Source organism: Kogia breviceps, chromosome 12 (assembly GCF_026419965.1).
Source record: "Kogia breviceps isolate mKogBre1 chromosome 12, mKogBre1 haplotype 1, whole genome shotgun sequence".
Lineage (NCBI taxonomy): Eukaryota > Metazoa > Chordata > Mammalia > Artiodactyla > Physeteridae > Kogia > Kogia breviceps.
In genome coordinates, this window is record NC_081321.1 from 102345998 (window position 1) to 102367107 (window position 21110).

A 21110-nucleotide genomic window follows, 5' to 3' on the forward strand; every position below is an offset into this window, starting at 1 on the left:
CACCTCATCAAATAGGTCCGTAGGGCGGTAGGGGACCCCGCGCTCCGACACAAAGCCTGCAAAGGCCATGCCCTCCAACACCTTCATCAGGAAATCATCCTCCACCAGCCCACGCTGGCCCAGGAAGGCTGCCTGCGGTGCACAAAGAGGTCAGCCCCTCGGGCACTCGCCTTCTGCCCGCCCCGCCCCCGCCTGGCACCCACCTTATGGAAGCGGATGACGGGCTCCGGGTGGACACGGACCATATGCAGACACCAGCGGTAGCCTTGCAGCAGCTGAGCAAAGAGCCGCAGAAAGACGGCGCGCAGCTCCTTATCCTGGGGCATACACGAGGGCAGGTGAGTGCCCAGCCCTGAGCCTTCCAGGCACCTCACCCTCCTGACCCTCCAACCTTCCTCCACAAGCTAGAGTGCCTCCTCTAAGACTCGGTGCCGAGAGCCACTCCTGTGCAGGACCCTCCGAGGCTCACATCCACCCCACGCGGCCCTGGCGACCCCCTGGAGGAGCGCTCAGCACCTGGTGGGCCTGGGCCCCCAGAGGGGCAGCGACCCCCACCTGCATCTTCAGGGAGGAAGTGGACGTCGTAGATGGAGGGAAGGCAAGATCTGCCAGCTCCAGCTCTGGATCCAGGACCTGTGGAAGCAGCGGGGAGCAGGGTCAGCTGCACACCAGCCCCAGGCTCTGGGTTCCTCTGGCCACCAAGTGACCCCACCCCAGCCTGCCCGAGGCACCAGCCTCCCCAAGGCCCCTGGTCCTGCCTCACCATGCTCAGAATACTGTGCGTCTGGCTCTGCAGTGGCTCTGGCAGGGGTGGAATGTGCACACACTCGGGCACAGTCACCGTCCCGCCATCCAGATCAGCAACAATCACATCCAGCTATGGACCAAAGGGAGCGAGAGATGAGGGAGCCGCGGGCCAGCCAGCAGGGCCCGGGGTCAGCCCAGCCTGGAGCAGCGAGGCAGACACGAAGCAGGGCCCTCACCAGCTCCTGGGCCTCTGCCTGGAAGGCAGCGTTGACTCCGATGATGAAGGGCGTGGGCGTGCTGAGCACCTCCAGGAGCTGCGCCGGCAGGATGGGCACGTAGGTGAAGCTGCAACAGGCCAGGCTCAGTGCGCAGCCCAAGGGCCGCGGCTGAGCAGGGGGACCGCGGCGGGGCAGGGGGCAGCGGTAAGGTAAGCACCTGTATCTGAGAGGGAAGAGCAACGCCAGGAGTCCCCGGCATGCGTCCGAGAGCCGCTGGTAGCTGCGGGACAGGAAGAGCACCTTGTGCTCCGTGAGCGCCGCACAGAACAGGGACAGCACGTTGGTGATGCCTGAGAAGGAGGACGGGCTTAGAGCGTGCAGGCGCCCGCCCTGCAGCGAAACCTCGGTGTCTGTCCACCAGCCCCCACCAGGGAGGGGAGAGAAGGACTGTGCGGGGGCTGGGCTGGGGGCAGCAGGCTCACCCAGCTGGCGGAAAAGCAGGGCCACGCTGCAGCGGCTGATGGGCAGCGAGGCGGTGAGCGGAGTCTGAATGACCTGCCGGTCCCCAGCCCCCAAGGAGATGGTTCTCTGCGGAGAGAGGCCAGGGCTCAGCTGCCCCGCCCAGACCTGGGTCTCCCCCAGCCTCACAGCCTCGGGCGGGCCTGGGGGGATGACAGACCCCGAGGTGGGACTGGCCGGGATGGGCAGCACGGCACAAGGGAAAGGCCGCGCCTGGCCTCTGTCGGCCCAAGCAGTGCTGCGGAGAAAACTCTGGGCCTCTGACCTGGGGTGGGGACGGGGCCTGGGTGGGCAGAAGAAACAAAGAATCCGTACCACTCCGTCCTCAACAGAGTCCAGCTGCACGGGACAGACAGGCAGAGAGACACAGTTAGACACACGCACACGCGGGGACACAGACAGGGGGTGGACAGACAAGCCAACACTGACAGCCAGAGACAGGCACGCCCAAGGAGCGAGAGGACAGAGGAACCGAAGCGTGCCAGGTGGAGAGCCAGGTGCGACATGGGACACGAGACAGGCAGGGCCAAGGAAAGAGGACAGGCGGTGGCACCAAGACGCAGGGCAGTGTCCGAGGCTGGGGCCGCACTCTGCCCGGGCTGGACTCCTACCAGGCCCCACCCCGTGGCCTCGGGCACCAGCGGGTCCTGTGGCTGCAGGTGCACAGCAGCTGCCCCCTAACCCACCTGTGAGCCCCCGGCCAGAGGGAGGATGCACGTCAGCAGGTTCCCAACCACGTTCTCCAGGCCCACGTTCAGGCCCTCCACGTGGATGGTGTAGATGAGACCCAGGCTGTTCTGCAAGGACCACAGACCGGGGAATGACGGCCCAGCCAGCGGGCGCACCCCGCACCCTGCCCTGTGCCCTGGCTGCCCGCCTCACCCTGAACACCTCCGCGTGGTCCAATCGAGACACCAGCACCAGCGTCTTGGGAGCAAACAGCTGGCTGGGCGGGCCAGGAGCTGCGGGTGACAGTCCCACTGGGCCTCCCTCACCTGCCTCCTCTTCCCTCTCGGCAGAGTCCTCGGTGCACAGCCCTTCCTGTGGACAGAAGCCCATGTGCCAGGCTCTTAGGCAGGTCTCCTGAGGCCTGGGCGGGGGGGACGGGACACAGGTGACTCAGACAGGACTGGCCCTCTGGAAACTTCAGCCTCTGTGGGGTTAGGTCACCAGGACCAGACACACACAGGGAGACACACACAGGACAGAAGGGGTCAGCCACAGCCAGAGGCTCGGCCCAGGCAGGGTCACCTGTGTGGGCTCCACGGGCTCCCAGAAAGTCAAGCACGCGCAGTAATGCCGCTCGGAGTTGATATCGGTGAGGACAGCAACGAAGAAGGTCGGCGGGTTCCTCTCGGGACACAGCTGCCACCCACTGGGCTGGCAAAACTATGAGGAGGAAGGGGACGGGGGTCAGCAGTCAGTTCCCTCTGGCCCCCTGCCTGCGAGGGACCGCACAGCCAGGGCCTGGAGGCCGGGTTCCAGGGCAGCCAGCAGCACCCAGCTCTGCGACCCACGTGCCTTGCCTCCTGGACCTCAGCCTTCTCCCCCACAAAAGGGAGTAAGAGCCTCCGGCCTCACTTGTGCGGGGCGAGAACACTGTGACGCAGGGCACGGTCCCCACCATCACGAGGGAGGGACAACAGGACGTGACGTGGGCACCAAGCGCCCGACCAGCCAAGCCTGCACCCCCGCCCTACGGTCTGCAGTGCAGCTGATGCCTCCCTGTACCCAGCGGGGTCCTCCCGGTGCCTGCCCCCCTCCGTCTCAGCACCCCAGCCCTCGGCTCCGGGCCCTGGGGGAGGGCCCACACTCACCAGCTCGATGCCCTGGGGAAACGGGTTGTCCTCCCAGTCCTTCTCTGGGAAGCGTTGCAGGATGTGGCCCTGGCCTTCCCCACTCCCTGAGGACAGGAGCAGGGGTCAGAGCACCTGCCACCTCCCACACCCACACCCGCTCAGGAGCCTCGAGGGTCCAAGGGGAAACATCTCACCCATCCTGGCCCTCATGTGGCACCAGACCAGCCCCAGCTCCCAAACCTATGGTTTCCCTAAAGACAGTCCTGTGAGGAGGGGCCACTAGGCAGCCACAGACCCCAGGACCACCAGAGGGCATGGAGAGAAGCCCCTGCAGTGGGGTCGGGGTCCCTGCAAGCCTCTGGCTGGGCCAGGCACCAAGAGCACAGGAGGCCCGTCACAGATGCAGAAAACAAACTTACGGTTACTGGTGGGGGGGAGGATAAATTGGGAGATTGGGACGGACATATACACACCACTGTATATAAATAAAACAGATAACTAATAAGGACCTACGGGATAACACAGGGACCTCTACTCAGTACTCTGTAACGAACTTAACGGGAAAAGAGCCTAAAAAAGAGTGGACATGTGTACATGTATAACTGGCTCACTCTGCTGTACAGCAGAAACTAACACAACATTATAAACCAACTATACTCCAGTAGAGAAATTCTTTTAAATGACCTGGAAATTTTTAAAAATAAAGTAAAATAAAATAAACTGTGAGAGGCTCAAAAAAAAAGGGCACAGGAGCCCCAGCCCTGGGGAGCGGGGGAGGTACTCCCTACCCCCACCCCCACTACCCCGCTCCTGGGTCCCGCCACTGTGTCAACACCCCCCGCCAGAAGCCACACCCAGCCCACCACATGCCAGCGCGCCCGCCCAACTGCATAGCACCTGCCCCTCCAGCAAGGGGAGAGCTGTTCCCCGCTGTTCCCCAGCCAGCGCCCAGCTTAGGCAGCCGGCCCAGAGCCCTGCTCCCTGCCTCCGCCTCTCCTGCCAGCCCCGGGCCCGCTCGAGAAGGTGCAGAGGTCTCACACCTGCCACCTGTGCCGGCGGAAGGACCACCCGGGCCTGCAGCCCCAAACTGCTGCTTGTCCCCGCTGCCTCGAGAGGCAGACGCGACAAGCAAGGGTCCCAGAAGACAGCCAGAGAGGGGTGGGGCCGGCGGGAAGGACAGGAGTGCTCTCCTGAGCCCTGAAGATGGTGGCACACGGGCCGAGCCGGCCCGCAAAGGCCACCTTGCACACAGCCACAGACCGGGTCACCAGGCGCAGCCCTGAGGGTCCTCTAGACCAGGGAGAAGGGCATGTCCCTGCAGCCCCAGCCCGCTAGCTCCCCATGTGTTCCCCAGAGACCCCCCTCCAGTCTGCTTCCCCCACTCCACGCCGAGGGCAGCGCTCCCAGGCCCAGTCCACACTGGCAGGGCCCGCTGGAGGCCCCTGCCTCTCGCCCACCCTGTGGAGACAGACCTGGAGGCATGACGAAGGTCACGTCGGGGAAGCACTCACCCGCGCGTCCTGGAGGAAGGACGGGGGTCCCTGTTCTGCCCCCAGCTCTCACCCAGCATGGCAGCAGCTTGAAGCAGGAAAGACAGAAGCTCTCCACCTTCACCTCCCACACTCCAAGCGGGTCCAGCCCTCCGCTCAGACCAGCCTCAACACTGCTGTCCACACCAGCAGAAGAGCAGGGGCGGATAGGGAAGGCCCAGAAAGCCACCGTGTGCAGCCTCTGAGGACCTGTGAGATGCAGTCCCAGGTCCAGCCTGTCTGGTCCACCTGTGAGCCTCAGACCAAGCTGGGGGCCTGGGCACAGGCCTGGACCCAAGGGCACTGGCAAACAGACCCCAGCAGCCCAAGAGCACACACTCCCCAGGCCCCCAGAGGCAGAGGAGCTGGGCTGCAATCTTAGGAACCCTCCAGGATCATGGAGGCGATGCCAAAAAGGTCAGCAGCAGGCAGGTTGCTGCTGGCTGGGGGAGCAGGGGTAGCGAGGGGCTGTGACTCTGACTCACCAAACCTCAGCTTCCTGCTCCCCTCCCCCTCCCCCCACTGACACTGAGAGGAGGTGGCAGACAAGACAGGGTGGGGGAGGACAGGTGTCTGCTGGTGCCTCACCTACACACACACACACACACACACACACACACACACACACACACACACACACACACACCCCGAAGCCCCCAGGGTCCCTCCAGGCCCACTCCCAAGGGCCACCCAACAGGCCCAGGCTGGCTCACCCTGAACTGTGGCTCCTCCCCCAGGGCCAGCTTGTGTGCAGCCCCAAACCACCATCTGGGCTCAGCCCTGGCTGGCACCCAGGGCTCACCCAGTTCTTGCCACGAGGCAGCAGGAGGAGGAAGGAAGGGGGGGTGTGCGGATGGGGACAGTAGCCTCTGCCCCATCTCCCTCCCAAAGCCAGTGGGCAGGTGGCCTTCAGGGGCTGCTCTCCACAGCCTCTCCCACAGGGAAGTGGGCAGAGTGCTGGCTACCCTCACTACCCCATTCATCACATGGAACGTCTACTCCCACGTGCAGGGCTCCACCCTCCAGAGAACCGAGAGTGCAGGCTTTCCTGGAGGTGGGGGGTGGGAGGTGGGAGGTGGAGATGGCTCTAGGCTCGGCAGGTGAGCACTCCCCCGCCAGCTCCTCCTCTGGGCCATGATGGTCCCAAACCTGGCCCTCAGGTCTCAGCCCAAAGAGCGTCACCTCCTCTAGCCAGCTCTCTGCACCCTGCCCAAGTCTGGGGCCTGCAGTGGGACCCCAAGAACCTCCCACCCTCTACCACAGCCTTCTGGGATTCCTGGTGCACCTGTTGGCCAGCTGAGCCAGACAGGAGCTCCACGAGCAAGAAGCTACATCTCCGCGTCCAGCGCTGCACAGCCCTCGGCCTAATTAGGGCTTGCTGATCACAGACAGCCGCTGCACCAACCTCTCCCCACAATCAGCCCCGCTCACACCCCACTGGCAAACAGGTTCCTCAGTAGGAAGTCCACGGCAGCTCCGGAGGCCCAAGGCACACCAGCGCTCGCCGGCCCTCCCTGGAAGGGTGCACCGTGGATGTGTCCTGACTCCCTCACCCTTCTCTGAGACCCCAGCCCATGCCTCAGCTCTGTGCCAACAGGGGCCGGGCTGCAATCTGGCTGCTGGCCTGCATCCTGGGGGTGGGCGTAGGGCTCTGCCACATCCCCCCGTGTCCCCCACCCAGTCGAGCTCTTGAGGCCGTGAAGGGGACCTACAGCAGCTGAGTGTCCTGCCCCACCAGAGCTGCCCCACCTTGGGGTAGACAGGAGAGAGGACACCTCCACCCCATGGTGACAGGACTAATCCAACCAGCACAGCCGTGCGTCACAGGGCGGGACACGGGGGGGCCCTAGGAGGAAGGGCACAGAGGTCCCCTGAGACACAGATGGGGACAAGAGCTGTGTCCCCACAGCCAGCCCCTGGGCGGGGAACACAGAGCTCACGTCCGTCATCTGCTGGCAACGCCGTCACCAGTGCCAGGCTCCGATGCCTGGGCCGGCCCAGGCCAGCATGTGCTGTGGGCAGAGCCGAGGGAGGATGGCAGCCTCCTCTGCCCGCCCCTCCCCACACCCAGCACACACGGCCTGAGACCAGCGGGGCCGTAGGAAGGACAGCACCGTCCTGCTTCAAACCCAACCTCCCACCTCAACACAAACCTCAACACACAGGTTGCTCCCAGCTGGCCACAGCACAGGACAAGTGCAGAGGGGCTGCAACCTCTGCAACCTCTCCAACCTCCCCGGTCAGACCCGACTGGCTCTGACCCAAGGACTTGGACCCTCGGGCTCCCAGGGTGGGGCTGGGAGCCAGCCAAGGCCATCCCAGACAGCCCCAACCTGCTCCAGAGAGAGGGCAGGAACATGGGTGGGGAGAGTAGATGGGGCCGAGGAATGTGGCCAGCTCAACACCGTCAGGACCAAAAGAGGCCAGGCCAGGGGTGGAAAGTCTTCTTCTCAGATGTTTGGGGGTGGAACCCCCAGCACCAGGAGGGGTCCAGCCCCTCCTCCCTGGCAGATATGCACTCGGCCATCTGGTCAGATCAAAGACACACCCCGGCACTGGTCACACTGTGTAAAATCAGCTGACCACCATCAGGGCACTCCCTGGCCAGGAACTGGGCAAGGTAGTCTCTGGGGCCCCCACGATGTCCCCAGGGCCGGGCCAGGGCGCAATACAGGCTAAAACCACGTTCTTAGTGCAGGCGCTCCCCCAACTCAGCAACGGAGGCGCCTACACCTTCTGAGACAATGAAAGGGAACCACCCAAGCCCCTCCCTGCCCTCCTGCCTGGAGCGGTCTGCCAGGTAGTAACCATGAAACCAGGGTACTTCCTCAGGTAGGACTCTGGGACTCAGCACCCAGGCCCTGCATCCAGAAGCTCCAGACAGGATGTCCAGATCCAGGCCAAGGACAGGACTTCTACCACACCTGCACTCTCCACTGAACCCAAAAGACCCTATGTCTTGCCCTAGTGTCCTAGGCCTGCCAGCACGCAGGGGTGCCCACTGTCCGAGCCAAGTGGTGTCCACACACTGGCTGCTCGGCAATAACAAGACAACTGTCACTTCCTGGAGCCTCTTCTGTGTGAGCAGCTCCAGGTGTGTATGTCAACCTTGTGCTCACAGCAGCCCGGGAGGTCTGTGTCACTCACCCTACCCCGAGGTGAGGAAGGAGAGGTACGGAGGGCCGAGACTGGTCCAAGGTCACACAGGTACCAAATGGCAAAGCAGGGACCACTGAGCCTCGTGCGGTGCCCCTCTGCTCCAGGCTCCCCACCACCTCGCTCTGCCCTCAGCCCCACAGCCGGGATTCCAGCTCGTGGGCTTGTTCCTTACAGGGATGGACCAGTCATGCCAAGGGAGGCCCTGAGGCTGGGTAGCCAGCCAGCAGCTGACCAGCAGCAACCCCGGAAGACAGTGGTTAGGGGGCTCCATGGCCCCCCAGGCCTGCTGAAGGGGACATCTTGAGAATCACTCCTTCCAGGCACTGTGGGCGCCAGCCTTCTCCCCGCTCTGCTCAGAGGCCACACACACCTGGCGTGCCCACCGCCCGTGTGGCTCCAGCCAGCTTGTCACGGAGCCTACCCGTGCCCCCTCTCACCTCCCTCCCACTCTCTCCAGCTGCCACCACCATCAGCAGGCCTCCCACACTGCCCTCAGCATCCTCAGCCTCCAAGCTCACTCTGTTCGTGCACCCCCTGCCCTGGCACGCAGCCTGGGGGCCCTCACGCTGGGGCAGCACCTTGGCCAGTCTTGTCTCCCTGGATCCAGTGCACCCGCTGCTGCAGTTGGCATGTCCTCCTCACTGCCCCCTCCCCACATGCCTTGGAGCAGACGCCTCTCTCTCTGGGCCTGTTCAGCACCGACAGAGAGCCTGCCACGTGCAGACTGCAGGACGAGGACAAGAACGCCCTCCCTCAACGGAGAGACATGCTCATGACTGAGGATACAACAGGAGGAGCAGAGAGGAGAAGGGAGTGTTGAGTGAAAGGGCATGAGGAGGGTCTGGAGAGTGTAGAGTCCAGCAGGTATAGGCTCAGCAAGAAGAAAATCAAAGAGGAGTGCAAGTCCAGGTCCTGGATGGTGACAGAGGCAGCTGGGGTGACAAGAAGCCGGGTAGACGGGGGGTCTCGACCCCACTCTCAGGCTCAAGGTTTAGCCCCAGCCTGACCACACAGCCACCCGCCGCCCCAATGAAACGCGTGCCCTCCTGCAGTTTGGGATCTGAGACTCCAGCTTAGCTCTGGGGTAGCCTGGGTGCGAGTCCCAGCCCCTCTGGGGGCTCTGACCAGGCACTCAACCTCTCTGCCCTGACCACTCTACACATGGGGGCAATGACAGGGAAACCTCGGTGGCCTGCTGGGAGGAAGAAGTGAGATCACGCACACAAAGGGCTGTGCAGGGCCTGGCACGCTGAGCGCACACCCCAACGCCGCTGTCTCCACGGCTGCTGCTGATGTCACTGTCAGGCTGTTTTCTCCTACCCCCTGGGCTGAAGGGCTCTCAGACACGGGCGCTGACCCTAGACACGGACCTCCTGGCCATCGGCACCAGTCACCACACCACTCTCCCGCCCAGGGCTTGGCTGCAGGCATGAAGTCGGCAGGCCCTCTGCCAGGAACACGCTTCTCTCTCCTCTCCACAGTTCCTCCTGAAGTCCTCCGAGTTCCAACTCAAACACCACCTCTTCAAGCAGTAGTCCCTGAACCCCACCCCTTTTCTGCATGCTCCCCAGCCTCCTGTACCTGAGACACGGCACAGGGGACGGAGGCTCCAGACCAGAGGCACTGGGGATCAGAGGAGGGGCTTTGCAAGTGAACGTTCCGTGCCCCTGGAAGCAGAGCTGCCCGGCAGTCCGCCAAGGCAGAAAGAGCCCATCCCACCCAACTGGGAGTCGGGAGGCCGAGCCGCCCCAGGGCCCTCCCACCTCCGGGGAGACGCCGAGGCGCTGTCGGCCCGGTTCTGCCCTGACTGGGGTGGGCAACCTCGGTCCGCCCCGTCTCGCCGCGCTGCCCACCTCGGCCCTCCGTGACCCCCGACCCCGGACCCGAACCAGGGCGGCAGGTGCCCGGCTGACCCTGGGGCTGCCCCGCCGCCCCGCCTGACCCTTCCCGGTTCCCTCAGCCCTCGGCCGCGCGCCGGCACTCACCGCGCGGGTGCGGCCCGAACGCCACCAGCACGAAGTAGTCCGCGAGCCGCGCCATGGCGAGGGGCGCAGGCGGGCTCCGCGGCTCGGGGACGCGAGGACGGCGCTCTCATGGCCCGGCCCCGGCCCTGGCCCGCGCACCCCGGACGCCTTGGGCCCGCTCCACAGCGGCGGCCAGGGCTCCAGCCGCCATCTTCCCAGCCAGCCGGCCCGCCCGGCCGCGCCGTGCGCCTGCGCGGCCTCGCTCCGCCCCCCCTGTGGGCGGGGTCCGGAGCGAAGCTCCCTCATTGGACCAGCGGCGCGGGCTCGGTTCCCGGGGGCGGGATTCAGCCGCTCACCGCCCTCAAGCGGTGACAGCGACGGCGGCTCGGGCGGGTCAGCGGCAGGCGCGGGCCGGGTTAGAGCGCGCCTCGCCGTCGCGGCTCCCACGCAGGGCGGAGAGGGGTCGGGCACAGCCTCTGGGAGCTCTGTCTGGGGGCCGCGGGGCTCCCGGGGCTCTCTCCCCCGGCGCTGTCAGTCTGGAGGAAGGCTGGAAGGCCCGGCCCTACCCACAGGTCACCCAAACTGGGGCCCTAAGCCATCCCCTGGGGCTGCCAGCCTGGTGATAGAGGGGGAGTACCCACCCAGGCCCTACCCTTGGGGTTCCCAGCCTGAGGAGGGCTCTGGCCCCACTTGGAAGCCCAGACTAAGTGAGGTGAAACGCTTAACACATGTACTTTTATTTTTTAAATTTCTGTTTATCTATTTATTTATTTATTATTCATTCATTCATTTATTTTTAACATATGTACTTTTTAAAAGGCGCGCTGCACGTCCTGCTGTAAAGAGCCGCGTACTAGGCCGTGAGGCGCGGGGGCCCAGTGCACTGCTTGGGAGAACGCGGCACCACTCAGGGTTCCTGACAGTGCCCACCACCCCCAGGGCCGGGGCCGGCCAGGGCCTCCCCCGCAGTGACACAGGCATGGGCAAGGAGGACACAGAGTCTAGGGCAGAACACGCTAGGAGAGGAGATGGGGTGGGGGGAGGGGGAGCCTCAGGGCTGCTCGCTGACAGGCTGGGAGGGGAAGGCAGGGATGAACTTGTTTGGGGGTGACTTTGGCTGCTTCAAGAACCTACGAAGGAACAAACTGCTGGCGTTCCTCCTCCACCCCCTCGCAGGGGCCTGCCTGGAGAATGAGTGGAACCCAACCCAGAGACAAGAGCTGAGGGGGAGGACCACCAGGCTCACCTCCCTGCCCCTGGGCACATGCCCAGCCACAGCCTCCTCTGCTTCTGGACGGTACTGGGTAGATAGGCTGAGAACCCCTCCTTTGTGCCCCAGCTGTCTTGAGTTGGCTTTTGTCACTTACACCCAAAAAGGTCCTCACCACCACATTACCACACCACTGAGCTTGTGCATGGGCAGGCAGTGTCCCAGGGAATCCCTCTGGCCTAGCACAGGAGCCCAGGACTGGCTCTTCCACAGAGATGGTGGGGACCCTGCACTCCAGTTTCTTCCACCCTCATGCCCTCCTTGCAAGGAGCCCATTCCCTGAGCACCTTAGGGTCAAGGGTAGGTTTGGGGTCACTTCCAGACCATGCTAGCCCTACTCAAGTCCCTTGCTACCCCACTGTGCATGTTACCCTCAGAGGCACTCGCTGCTGCCCGCTTCCTCCCAGTGTGGCTCAAGTCACCTGTCATCCTGCCAACATCGTCGCCCCCCAAACTGGTGTCACCGTCCTCACCTGGCAAACCCCAGCCACGCACAGTCCTGCCCATCCGTCTCCTCGAGGCCTGCAGCGCCAGCTGGTGCAGAGTAGCCACAGTGACACCACGGCCCCAGCTGTGGATGCACTCTCGCCACTGCCCAGCCTGCTGACATCTGGTCAGCTCTGTTCTCTCTGCAGTGTCCTCTGACCCCCTTCCCGTGTCTCAGAAATGACCTCACTGTCCTCCTTCACAGAGAAAACAGACTTGCATCACCCCAAGTCTGCCCCCCTCACCCCTGCCTCCCCCTCCACAGCGACCACAGAGGCTCTGCCCCTCCTGCCCCCTCCCCACCTCTGGCTGTTTGCTAGGTGCCCCCATCCTCGATCTTTCCCTCTCTATGGATCCTCGCCATCGGGATTGAACTCAGTCTCTCCCACCTTAAAACACTCACGCAGAACCTCCGTAGATGCCGTCTGCCCAGCCAATTGCCACCCTCGCTTTTCCTGCTCCACGATGATTTCTCTCTAAAGCATTCCTCCAGGGGAACCTCTGGTCTGCTTCTTGTGTGTTCCCATGGGTGAGCGGTGCTCTGGGTGGCTCCGCAGAAGCGGCTCCTCCACCGAGGATCAGTGGGGGAAGCCCGTGGATTTCCCCTTGGGGGGCACGTGGACAGTTACAGACCACAAGTGCCACGAGCTGTGCTGTGCAGGGGATGTGGGATCACAGGGGGTCTCTGATCCAGTCAAAAGGGATAAGGGTGAAATAAGCTCCTGGGCTGAGACCTGAGGCCAGAGGACACGCTGCCCGTGGGCTGTCGGGGAAATGAGACCCTAGGCCTGTGGTGGCAGCCAGTGTTCTGAGAGAAAGGATGCAGTGGCCGAGGGCCTAAGAGACTGTGAATTTTTATCTATTTCTTCTTTATGGGCGGGGTGAGTGATACGGTCACATGTGTTTTGGAAAGATGGTACTGGCAGCGCTGTGGAAGGCAGATTGAGGGAGGACGGGGGGCGCTGGTGGGAGAAAAAGGAGCCCCAGAACCGGGCCGACCCCTGGGGTCCCTTGCCCGCCCCTCCCCCACGCCGGGTTCTGGCCTCTGTCTTCACTCTCGGTGGGTGATGCTCACCTCTCAGAGCCTTGCCAGCTCCAAAACTCCCCAGACTGTGTTCCAGGGCTGGCTTCTCTTCAGCCCCAGGCCCAGGACGCTGGAGGCCAGCAAGACATCCCTGCCAGGATGTCCCCCAGGTACGTAACCCCTCCCCACCCCCACCCCTGCATCAGCAAACAGATGAGTGGGCTGACTCCTCATCTGCCCTCCTGCTCTGCTCTGTCTCTCTGACCCATCCTCTCTGTCCCCACGGCCCCCTTCCTGCCAGCCCTGCAGCACCCACCTCCCTGCTGAATTCCACTTTTCTAATAGAAATGTGATCACATTACCCACCCTGCTTCCGGTAAAAATAAATAAATAGAAACGGGAATACCTGCTGATGCTTCCGTATCGCTCTTTAACATGGCAGGTGGTCACCACTTGTTGGTTTATTCATCCAGCTAATGTTTGTTGAGCTGCCACGACGTGTGCAGAAGGAGGGATGGAGAGTGACCAGGTCACTCACGATGACCCGATAGAGGGAGCAAGACTGGGCCAGGGAAGACAGAAGAGGAAATACAAATGGATGCAGAGATGCTCAGATGATCAGAAATGTCTGAGCGTGTGATGGGATAATTGTCCCCTCTCAGAGGGACAAAGGGATGAAGAACCCTGGCACCAAGTCCGTTATCGGTTGACAGTGCATCAGCTTTGTGGAGAGCAGTTTGGCTCCATCTGTCACCATAAACACGGGCTCACCTTCAGCCAGAATTCCCATGTCTGTGAAAGTATCCTATAGAGACACACCCATGAGCTCATGAAGAAGGGTTCTTGCTCTTGGAAAGCTTGAAAATCACCTAACTGTGTCGCAATAAATGATCAATTAAGTCCCAGAACACCTACATTTTGGTGTAGGATCAACCGTAAGAAAGAATGGCAGTCTCTATGTTTTCACATATTTCTACCTATATGTGCATATGTGTGTATATAGTGCACACACACAGGATGCAACCCCCCGCAACAAAATGCACACAAGAGAAAGTCAAGAACGGGGCGCCCATGCACCTGGGAGAGGAATCCACTGGATGGCGGTGAGAGGTTCTCACTTTCTACTTATTTAAATTTCTCACAAAAACCAGTTGATACTTCAGTAATGTTCCGGGGGTGGGGGGAGGGTAGAGTATTTAGGAATAGAGCTGCTAGGACCTCTTGAGGAGGGGTCTCAAAATCGCCTCTGGCCAGGCCCCTGCCACTCATTGGCGCGGACCTTCGGGAGGCGAGGCCCAGGGACCTAGAGGTGGTGGGCGGGACCCAGCCCCGCCAATCGCGCTCCGCAGCACCCAGTTCTTTACCCCTCCTGGCTCAGGGACGATGTCCCCCACCAGAAGGTGGCGGAGGTGAGGCTGGCCTGCCGGGGTGCCTGGCCAGCCGCCCGCGCTCCCTACGGCCGCCGCCCTCTCTCTCGGGCGGCGGGCGGAGTTGGGGTCCGGGCGGGAGCACCCCGCCCCGCCGGCGCGTCCGGCTCCGCCTCCCTGGAAGACTATTTAACCCCGAGGTGCTGAGGCTCCGGCCCCAGCAGGGCCCCGACCGCCAGCTGACCGAGGAGGTTCACGCACCACCTGCAGGAGAGTCGCCAGCCCGTTTCGTGTCGCTTCGTGTTGGAGACCCTCGCCGACCTACCGGCGCCAGCCCGCGCGCCCCGAGGTGCGGGCAGAAGCGGTGGCTCAGCCTAGGGCCGCCCCCAACACCTGCCCGGCTCACTGCCCCCTCCGGACCCGCCCTCATGGCCCGGCTCTTGACGGTCACCCTCGGTTGCATCAGCTTCCTCTACCTGCAGCTCCCAGGCGCGCTGTCCCTCAGCCTGGCCCGGAGCCGGCCGCCCGAGCGACCCAGGTGAGCAGGGCTCAGACCACCCTGGCTGCCGGGGCAGGAAACCAGAGTGCTCGCGGGAGGCCTCCCCCCGACCCCGACCCCTCCCCAGGCCCTCTAGCCCCTGGTTGGGGAAACCCCCCACCTGCTGCTGGGGTTCACCCCCTAGATCAGGGGCCAGCCCCAGGCCTTAAGCAGCCCCGGAGCCGGGCGAAAGGCTCTGCTTCCTCTGCCTCTCCTCCTAAGGCATGCCCACTCCTCCACTGGCAGAGCAGACCCCTCCAAAGGAAAGGTCAGCTGTGGGAGGGGAGGCTGGAGGGGCCCTCAGGCCTGCCCACCTCCCCCCACCCCAAGGGAAGGGGTGAGAGGGAATCACCTGAGCCTTGAGCTTAGTGGCCCACAGAGGCCAGGGCTGCCCCTTGCCCAGGCAGGAGCAGCTAACGGGCTACTGAGTGGCTGAGGGCAAGGCCCTGAGCCCTGAGCTCAGTGGGCTTCCCCTGCCAGTGACCCCAGGCCTGTGTAGAAGGGAAAGTGGGTGGGTGGGTTTATGGGTTCCTGAAAGGCTGGCCCGCCGGGCTTACTTCCTGCATCTCCCTCTGCAGGGAACCCCCAGCCCGGACTCCTTCCAGTGCCTTGCAGTCCCGGCACCCTGCAGCCCGGCCTGTGGTCTGGAAGCTGCACCAGGCCCTCCAGCCCCAGAGGAGTGCCAGCCTGGCCCCTGCTATGGGTCAGCCTCTCCGGAATGGCCCCCGCCGACACCTGGGTCCCCGCAGGCCCGGAGCCCAGCTCCTGCGTGTGGGCTGTGTGCTGGGCACCTGCCAGGTGCAGAACCTCAGCCACCGCCTATGGCAGCTTGTCGGCTCAGCCGGCCCACACGACTCAGCCCCTGTGGACCCCAGCAGCCCTCACAGCTACGGCTGAGGCGCGGCAAGCCATACCCCTGCCTGTCCCAGCTGGGATGCTGCGCCCTAATCCCAGAGCTGCAGCTGAGCCCCCAGCCCAGAGCCAGCCCCGAAGCTCCTGCGAAGAGCAGTCACTGGAACAGCGGTGCAGGCCCCTGAGGACACCCCCGCCCCACCCCACCCCCACCAGGTTCTGCAGAAGCCAGCCTCAAATGACCGTGGACACAGAAGCCGGTGCACCTGTGTGGACCCAGCAGATCCTGAACACCCAGGGGCTCTGCCCCTGGGGAGTGTGACACTTGGAGGCGGCTGGCAGCATTAGAGGACACGGTCTGCCCAAGGACGCAGGGCAGATGCCAGGGACCGGAACACCCCGGGCCACCTCTGGGCAGGCCGGAGAGAGAAGGGGCCCGGAGTTGGCCCAGCATGGCCTCTTCCCTGCTGGTCCTGACATGGTAGGATTAAGGCTGGACTGCCCTGTTCCAGCTGAGCTCAAGGTCGCAATGGAGACTCCCTGCCTGGGTGCCCTGAGGGCAGCTGGAGAAAGGGTGTAGGGGTTCTGGGGCAGAGCAGGGCAGAACACCCTTCCCCCTCCCTAGGGCAGGGTGGGAGTGGGGCGGGGCAAATCTCCCAGCCCAAATCTCTCAGCTAAGGCAGAAGCACCACCACCTCAAGGTGGGTGGGATGGCCGAACAAGGGTTGGGCCTCCGCAGGCCACAGGGGTTCCCTGAGCCCCATCCTGCCCTGTGTGAGGACAACAGGAGGCTGGAGCCGGCTTGCCCTAAAAGCGGGCTTGCCGGGAGCCTGTTGCGAGGGGGCGGGGGGGGGGGGGACTGGCCTCAAATTATCAGAAGAACAAGTCCACAGCCAGAAGGCGGAGTTCTTGGTGTGTGTCTGGCCCCCCCCCACCCCCGCCATGGGGTGGGGGGGAGGGGGAGGGGCTTTAAGTGCTGTGACACCAGAGCCTTTTGTTAGTTCTGGCACCCTATGCCTCACGGGTGGTTTCCCTTATTTAACAAATGTTCATACAGCACTTAATTTGTCCTCGTTTGCCTTGTCACCCTCTCAGCCACCCTGTGAAGAGAGCGTGCCTTTATCCCAGCTCTGTGGCCAGAGATCAGGGAGGTGCCCGCCGTCCCCGCAGTGTCCACGCACAGAGCCCATACCCTGGCTCGCTGGCAGGCCTGCCCCTCAGACCCCCGGGGGCCCCCTAAGGGAGGGAGGCTCCTGGAAGTGCCATCTGGCCTCCCACCCTTGCACTTGCTCTTCCAGCTCAGGGCTCGCCCCGTGGGAATGTGGGAATAGTTCAGGCTGGTCCCTGCCCCGCTGGGGAGATGAACTGAGGACCGCAGGGGTTCAGGGGGAGGAGCTGAGCGCGCCCAGGCCCTGAGCCCAGGGGAGGCGTGGATGTTGGGGGGAGGCTAGAACAGGTGTGTGCGTGGGGGCCAGATGGGCAACAGGCTGGGCCTCCGAGCTGGGAGCCTGTGGTCACCGAGGGGTGTCGGCAGAGCAGGCAGGGAGGGTGGGCTATGGCACAGGGCCAGGGGGACTGGGGGACTGGGGGACAAGAAAGAGGAGGGCTCCAGGAGGGCCAAGTCAGGGAGAGTCGGGAGCTCAGCTTGGCCAAGACACTCCCTGGCTCCAGCCCTGGGGCAAAGTCCCTGGCAGTCCAGTTCTCCACGCAGGATGCGCCCCCTACCAGAACACCACCCCACACTGCACCCTGCTTGTGGCGACGCAGACTGCCAGGAGGCCCCCAGGATTGCACCACCTGGTGCCCTTGCCGAGGTGCTGCCTGAGCCTTGGGCTGTTTTTCCTTAGGGTCACCTGCCACGGTCACAGCATCGCACCGTCGTCCACATGGCCCTGAGCTCCAGACCGTGTCCTGGCTGCCTATCTGACACCCCACTTGGAGGCCTGGTGGCAGCACCCGACCCCCCAGCGCCCCCCCCCGCTGCCCCCCCGCTGCTCCTGCCCCCCTCCCCCCTCATCTGGATCCGTTGGCCGCCCTTTGTCCCTCCTCCTGGTCCAAGCCACCGCCTGCTTTGCGGTGATGGCTCCGGTCCCCGTACCTCCTCCCCAGGCCCTTCTCCATCCTTGCAGCAAATATTTTCCGAGCACTTGTGGAAACGGCAAAAAACCCCTGTCCCCCACCCCCAGGGACTGAGACTCCAGCCGGAGGAGGCAGAGGAAAGCAACCTCAACATGTACAGTGCACGAGGGATGCACCTGCACGTGGAAGCTGGAGGCTCTGTGGGCTCACAGGGGCCGAATGCACTTTGCCGTTTTAAGTGGGGCCCGGCTGCTTCTCAGCGTGGGCAGGAGGGGCCTCGCGGAGTGCCCAGCACCTCGCACCTCGCCCACTGCCCTCTCCCGTCCCACTGCACCCTGACCACACGCGGTGCCCCGGCCTTCGCCAGAGCGCAGGCCTCTTTCCAATGACGGGACCGTCAGCTCCAGGCAGTGCGGTCCCTGCTGTGTCCTCACTGCCTAAGTCAGCCCACACACGACCGACCGGTGCCGTGAATTCATCTCTGCCCTGACTCGAGATGGAGCCCCTCACTCCAAGAGCCTGACAAAGACCCCCTGGACCAACCGTGAACCCGAGCCTCCAGCCTCACCCAGTATTAGCCAGAATCACGCCCTTGACAGAATCCTGGGGTTTAGGAAGAGCGCCCCCACCCTTGATGTCTCCTCTGGCTCTTTTCCCTCCTGACTGCTGCCTGCCCAGCCCGCCCCAGGCCCCCCCCTGCCTGGTGGCTGTAAATGCCCAGCTCACTGTGCTGGGGATTTACTCTGTGTTCAGAGCGGAGCCCGACCTCTCCCCTCTAGGAAAACGTGAATAAAGTCTTCTATCCCATTTTAACAAGTGTCAAAATGACTTTCTGAAATAAGCCCCGCCCCACCCCGCCCCAAATCCCAGGTGCCTGGGGATGATAGGGTGTTGGGAGGGGCCTACCGCCCGGGGCACAGAGGTGTTTAAAGCTTGGGAAGCAGGAGTGGGAGTCTCTGGCTACAGAGCAGCCTCGACCTCCCAGGCAGGTCAGTTGCTCCAGGGACGCCGAGGTTGGCTGGCGGTGGGGGGGGGCCGGGCCGCTGGGGCTGCTCCTGTGCTGACACATTAACTCTCAGAGGCCAGGAGGAGGGTGGATGGTCACTCATTACCGAGGGCCAAGGCCAAGGGGCTGGGTGGCGTCCGGTCACTTATGTAACCTGTGGCATATATACGGGCACCCGGGCCTGTGGAGCTCTGCCCCCTCTCAGGATGAAGGTGGCTGTGGTGAGTACCCCGGACCCCGCACAGATTGCTGCCTCGGGGAAAGGGCGGCAGCGCCGTGCCCTCTCCCAAAGGGTTTCTGCCGCCCGTTCATCGGGGTCAAAGGTCTCCCTCCTTCCTGTCGTGGTCTAGCTGGGGCAAGGGTCGTGGGTCCAAGCCCCGGGCTCCCTGCGGACCCGGGTCTTGAGAAGGAGATGCCGGGTAGGGGCGCTACCAGAGCCGTGCACCACTGGGGAAGCAGGCATCCTCGGCGTCGACCCTGCAGGTACGGATGCCAGGAGCCTGGAGTATCCACCACTCCCGCGCTGCGAGGGGCCGGGCCCTGGGGCGCCCGCTGCCTCGCGGCTGCTCCGCTTCCAACAGTCTCGTGCCCCCTCGGGGGTGTCCTCCCTCCCTCACGGAGCTGGTGTTGTGGTGCAACAGGTTCACTCCCCCACCCAACCAGGACCCGGCCCCTTCCCTGGTCTACCGGCCTGATATGGAGCCAGAGGCGGCCAAAGACAAGGGCAGCTTCCGAAACTACACGGTGAGCACCTGCGGCCGCCCCCCCACCGCGCCCCTGCCTCTCCCGCCCCTGGAAGGGCAGCGCCTGTCCCCTTGCGCGGCCCAAGGGGCCACCCCGGGGCCGCCCCGTTCACATCTCGTGGGGCCAGGCCCGGGAGAGGGAGGCAGTGGCCCCCCGGGTGTGAAGGGCCGGGGCTGGCGAGCTGCCTGGCTGACCCTCTGTCTCGCAGTCGGGCCCTCTCCTGGACCGTGTCTTCGCCACCTACAAGCTCATGCACACGTGGCAGACCGTGGACTTCGTCAGGAGGAAGGTAGCTGGAAGACTCCTAACCCGACCCCCCCGAGGGCCGACCCTGGGGCTACGCTGACCTCTCCCTCACTGGCCCAGCATGCCCAGTTTGGGAGCTTCTCCTACAAGAGAATGACTGCCATGGAGGCTGTGGACATGCTGGACGCGCTGGTGGACGAGTCGGACCCCGACGTGGACTTCCCCAACTCCTTCCACGCCTTCCAGACCGCCGAGGGCATCCGGAAGGCCCATCCCGACAAGGGTGTGCTCCCCACCCGCCCCGGCTGGTGCTGGGAGAGGCTGGAGGTCCGGCCCTGCCCCCCACCCCAGCCCCAAGGCTGTCCCTCTACCCTGGCCCCTGCACCCCCTCTAGCCTGCCCTGCCCCTCTCTCTCCCCCAGACTGGTTCCACCTCGTCGGGCTCCTGCACGACCTGGGGAAGGTCCTGGCTCTGGCAGGGGAGCCCCAGGTGAGGAGAAGGGTGGAGGGAGTGGGCAGGGCGGGGCCCAGGGCAGCCTCGGCTCCGGGCTCTGGACACCCACTCGGTGGGCGGGCCAGTCAGGCCCACCGGCCGCTGCCTGACCCTCCCCAGTGGGCAGTCGTTGGAGACACCTTCCCAGTTGGCTGCCGTCCCCAGGGCTCTGTGCTTTTCTGTGACTCTACCTTCCAGGACAACGCTGACCTCCAGGACCCTCTGTACAGGTATGCCTCCCTGGCCGTTGGCCCTGCCCTCTGCAGGGTGCTCCTGAGCCCCCCTCACCCTCTGTCTCTCCCTGCAGCACAGAGCTTGGCATGTACCAGCCCCACTGTGGGCTCGAGAACGTCCTCATGTCATGGGGCCATGACGGTGAGGCCAGTGAGAGGCAGGAACAGTGGGGACCGAGGTGGGGGCCACGCCTCTGGGTGCCTGGGGGTGACACCCTCTCTCCCACAGAGTACATGTACCAGATGATGAAGTTCAACAGATTCTCCCTCCCCCCGGAGGTAGGTGTGGGGGAGGAACCAAACCAAGAACCCCGCCCAGCCTAGCCCAGTCCATCCCAGTTCATCCCAGTCCAGTCCAGCCTGGCCCAGCCCAGTCCAGTTCATGCCAGTGCAGCCCAGTCCATCCCAGCCTGGAGCGTGGGGGTGTGGTTCCTCCTGCCCCAGGCCTTCTACATCATCCGGTTCCACTCCTTCTACCCGTGGCACACGGGCGGCGACTACCAGCGGCTGTGCAACGAGCGGGACTTGGCCATGCTGCCCTGGGTGCAGGAGTTCAAGTACGGTCATGCCCGTGGGGGGGAGGCGGGGGCGGGGACTCGGGGCTTCACGAGCCTCTGTCCCTCCGCGCCGCAGCAAGTTCGATCTCTACACCAAGAGCTCTGACCTGCCAGATGTGGACAAGCTGCGGCCCTACTACCAGGGGCTCATTGACAAGTACTGCCCCGGTGTCCTCCACTGGTGACCGGCCTGCCCAGCCTGCCCGCGCCCGGCTGGGTGCCCTGGGGTGACAGCCACTGTCAGGCACGGTGGCGACCCACCCTGGCCTTTCTAGGGGACC

The 21110-nt window shown here is 64.0% G+C and overlaps 3 protein-coding genes across 7 annotated transcripts in view; 2 read left to right on the forward strand and 1 right to left on the reverse strand.

Annotated features, from left to right (window-relative positions):
• Window positions 1–10176, reverse strand: part of SBF1 (SET binding factor 1) — a 28714-nt gene extending 18538 nt beyond the window's left edge. Inside the window, exons 1-13 of one of the 5 annotated variants that reach the window (XM_067010522.1) lie at window positions 9957–10170; window positions 3302–3387; window positions 2736–2873; window positions 2367–2525; window positions 2171–2281; window positions 1800–1823; window positions 1448–1553; window positions 1183–1315; window positions 984–1092; window positions 764–877; window positions 556–633; window positions 204–317; window positions 4–132 (exon numbers count right to left, since the gene is read on the reverse strand). In XM_067010522.1, the coding sequence (XP_066866623.1) occupies window positions 4–132; window positions 204–317; window positions 556–633; window positions 764–877; window positions 984–1092; window positions 1183–1315; window positions 1448–1553; window positions 1800–1823; window positions 2171–2281; window positions 2367–2525; window positions 2736–2873; window positions 3302–3387; window positions 9957–10011 (1356 nt within the window). In that variant the 5' untranslated portion in view covers window positions 10012–10170. Of the gene's footprint in view, window positions 1–3; window positions 133–203; window positions 318–555; window positions 634–763; window positions 878–983; window positions 1093–1182; window positions 1316–1447; window positions 1554–1749; window positions 1824–2170; window positions 2282–2366; window positions 2526–2735; window positions 2874–3301; window positions 3388–9956 lie in introns of all 5 variants that reach the window. The other 4 variants (XM_067010523.1, XM_067010520.1, XM_059080075.2 and 1 more) reach the window with 4 other exon arrangements.
• Window positions 10177–14304: 4128 nt separating this feature from the next.
• Window positions 14305–18362, forward strand: ADM2 (adrenomedullin 2). Its single transcript, XM_059080091.2, has 2 exons — window positions 14305–14620; window positions 15199–18362. The coding sequence occupies exons 1-2, from the start codon at window positions 14511–14513 to the stop codon at window positions 15515–15517; spliced, it is 429 nt and encodes a 142-aa protein (XP_058936074.1). The 5' UTR covers window positions 14305–14510; the 3' UTR covers window positions 15518–18362.
• Window positions 18363–18763: 401 nt separating this feature from the next.
• Window positions 18764–21014, forward strand: MIOX (myo-inositol oxygenase). The gene is made up of 10 exons (XM_067008341.1): window positions 18764–18778; window positions 19221–19301; window positions 19510–19590; window positions 19668–19830; window positions 19969–20036; window positions 20160–20269; window positions 20347–20414; window positions 20502–20551; window positions 20717–20829; window positions 20906–21014. The coding sequence occupies exons 1-10, from the start codon at window positions 18764–18766 to the stop codon at window positions 21012–21014; spliced, it is 858 nt and encodes a 285-aa protein (XP_066864442.1).
• Window positions 21015–21110: the final 96 nt, after the last annotated feature.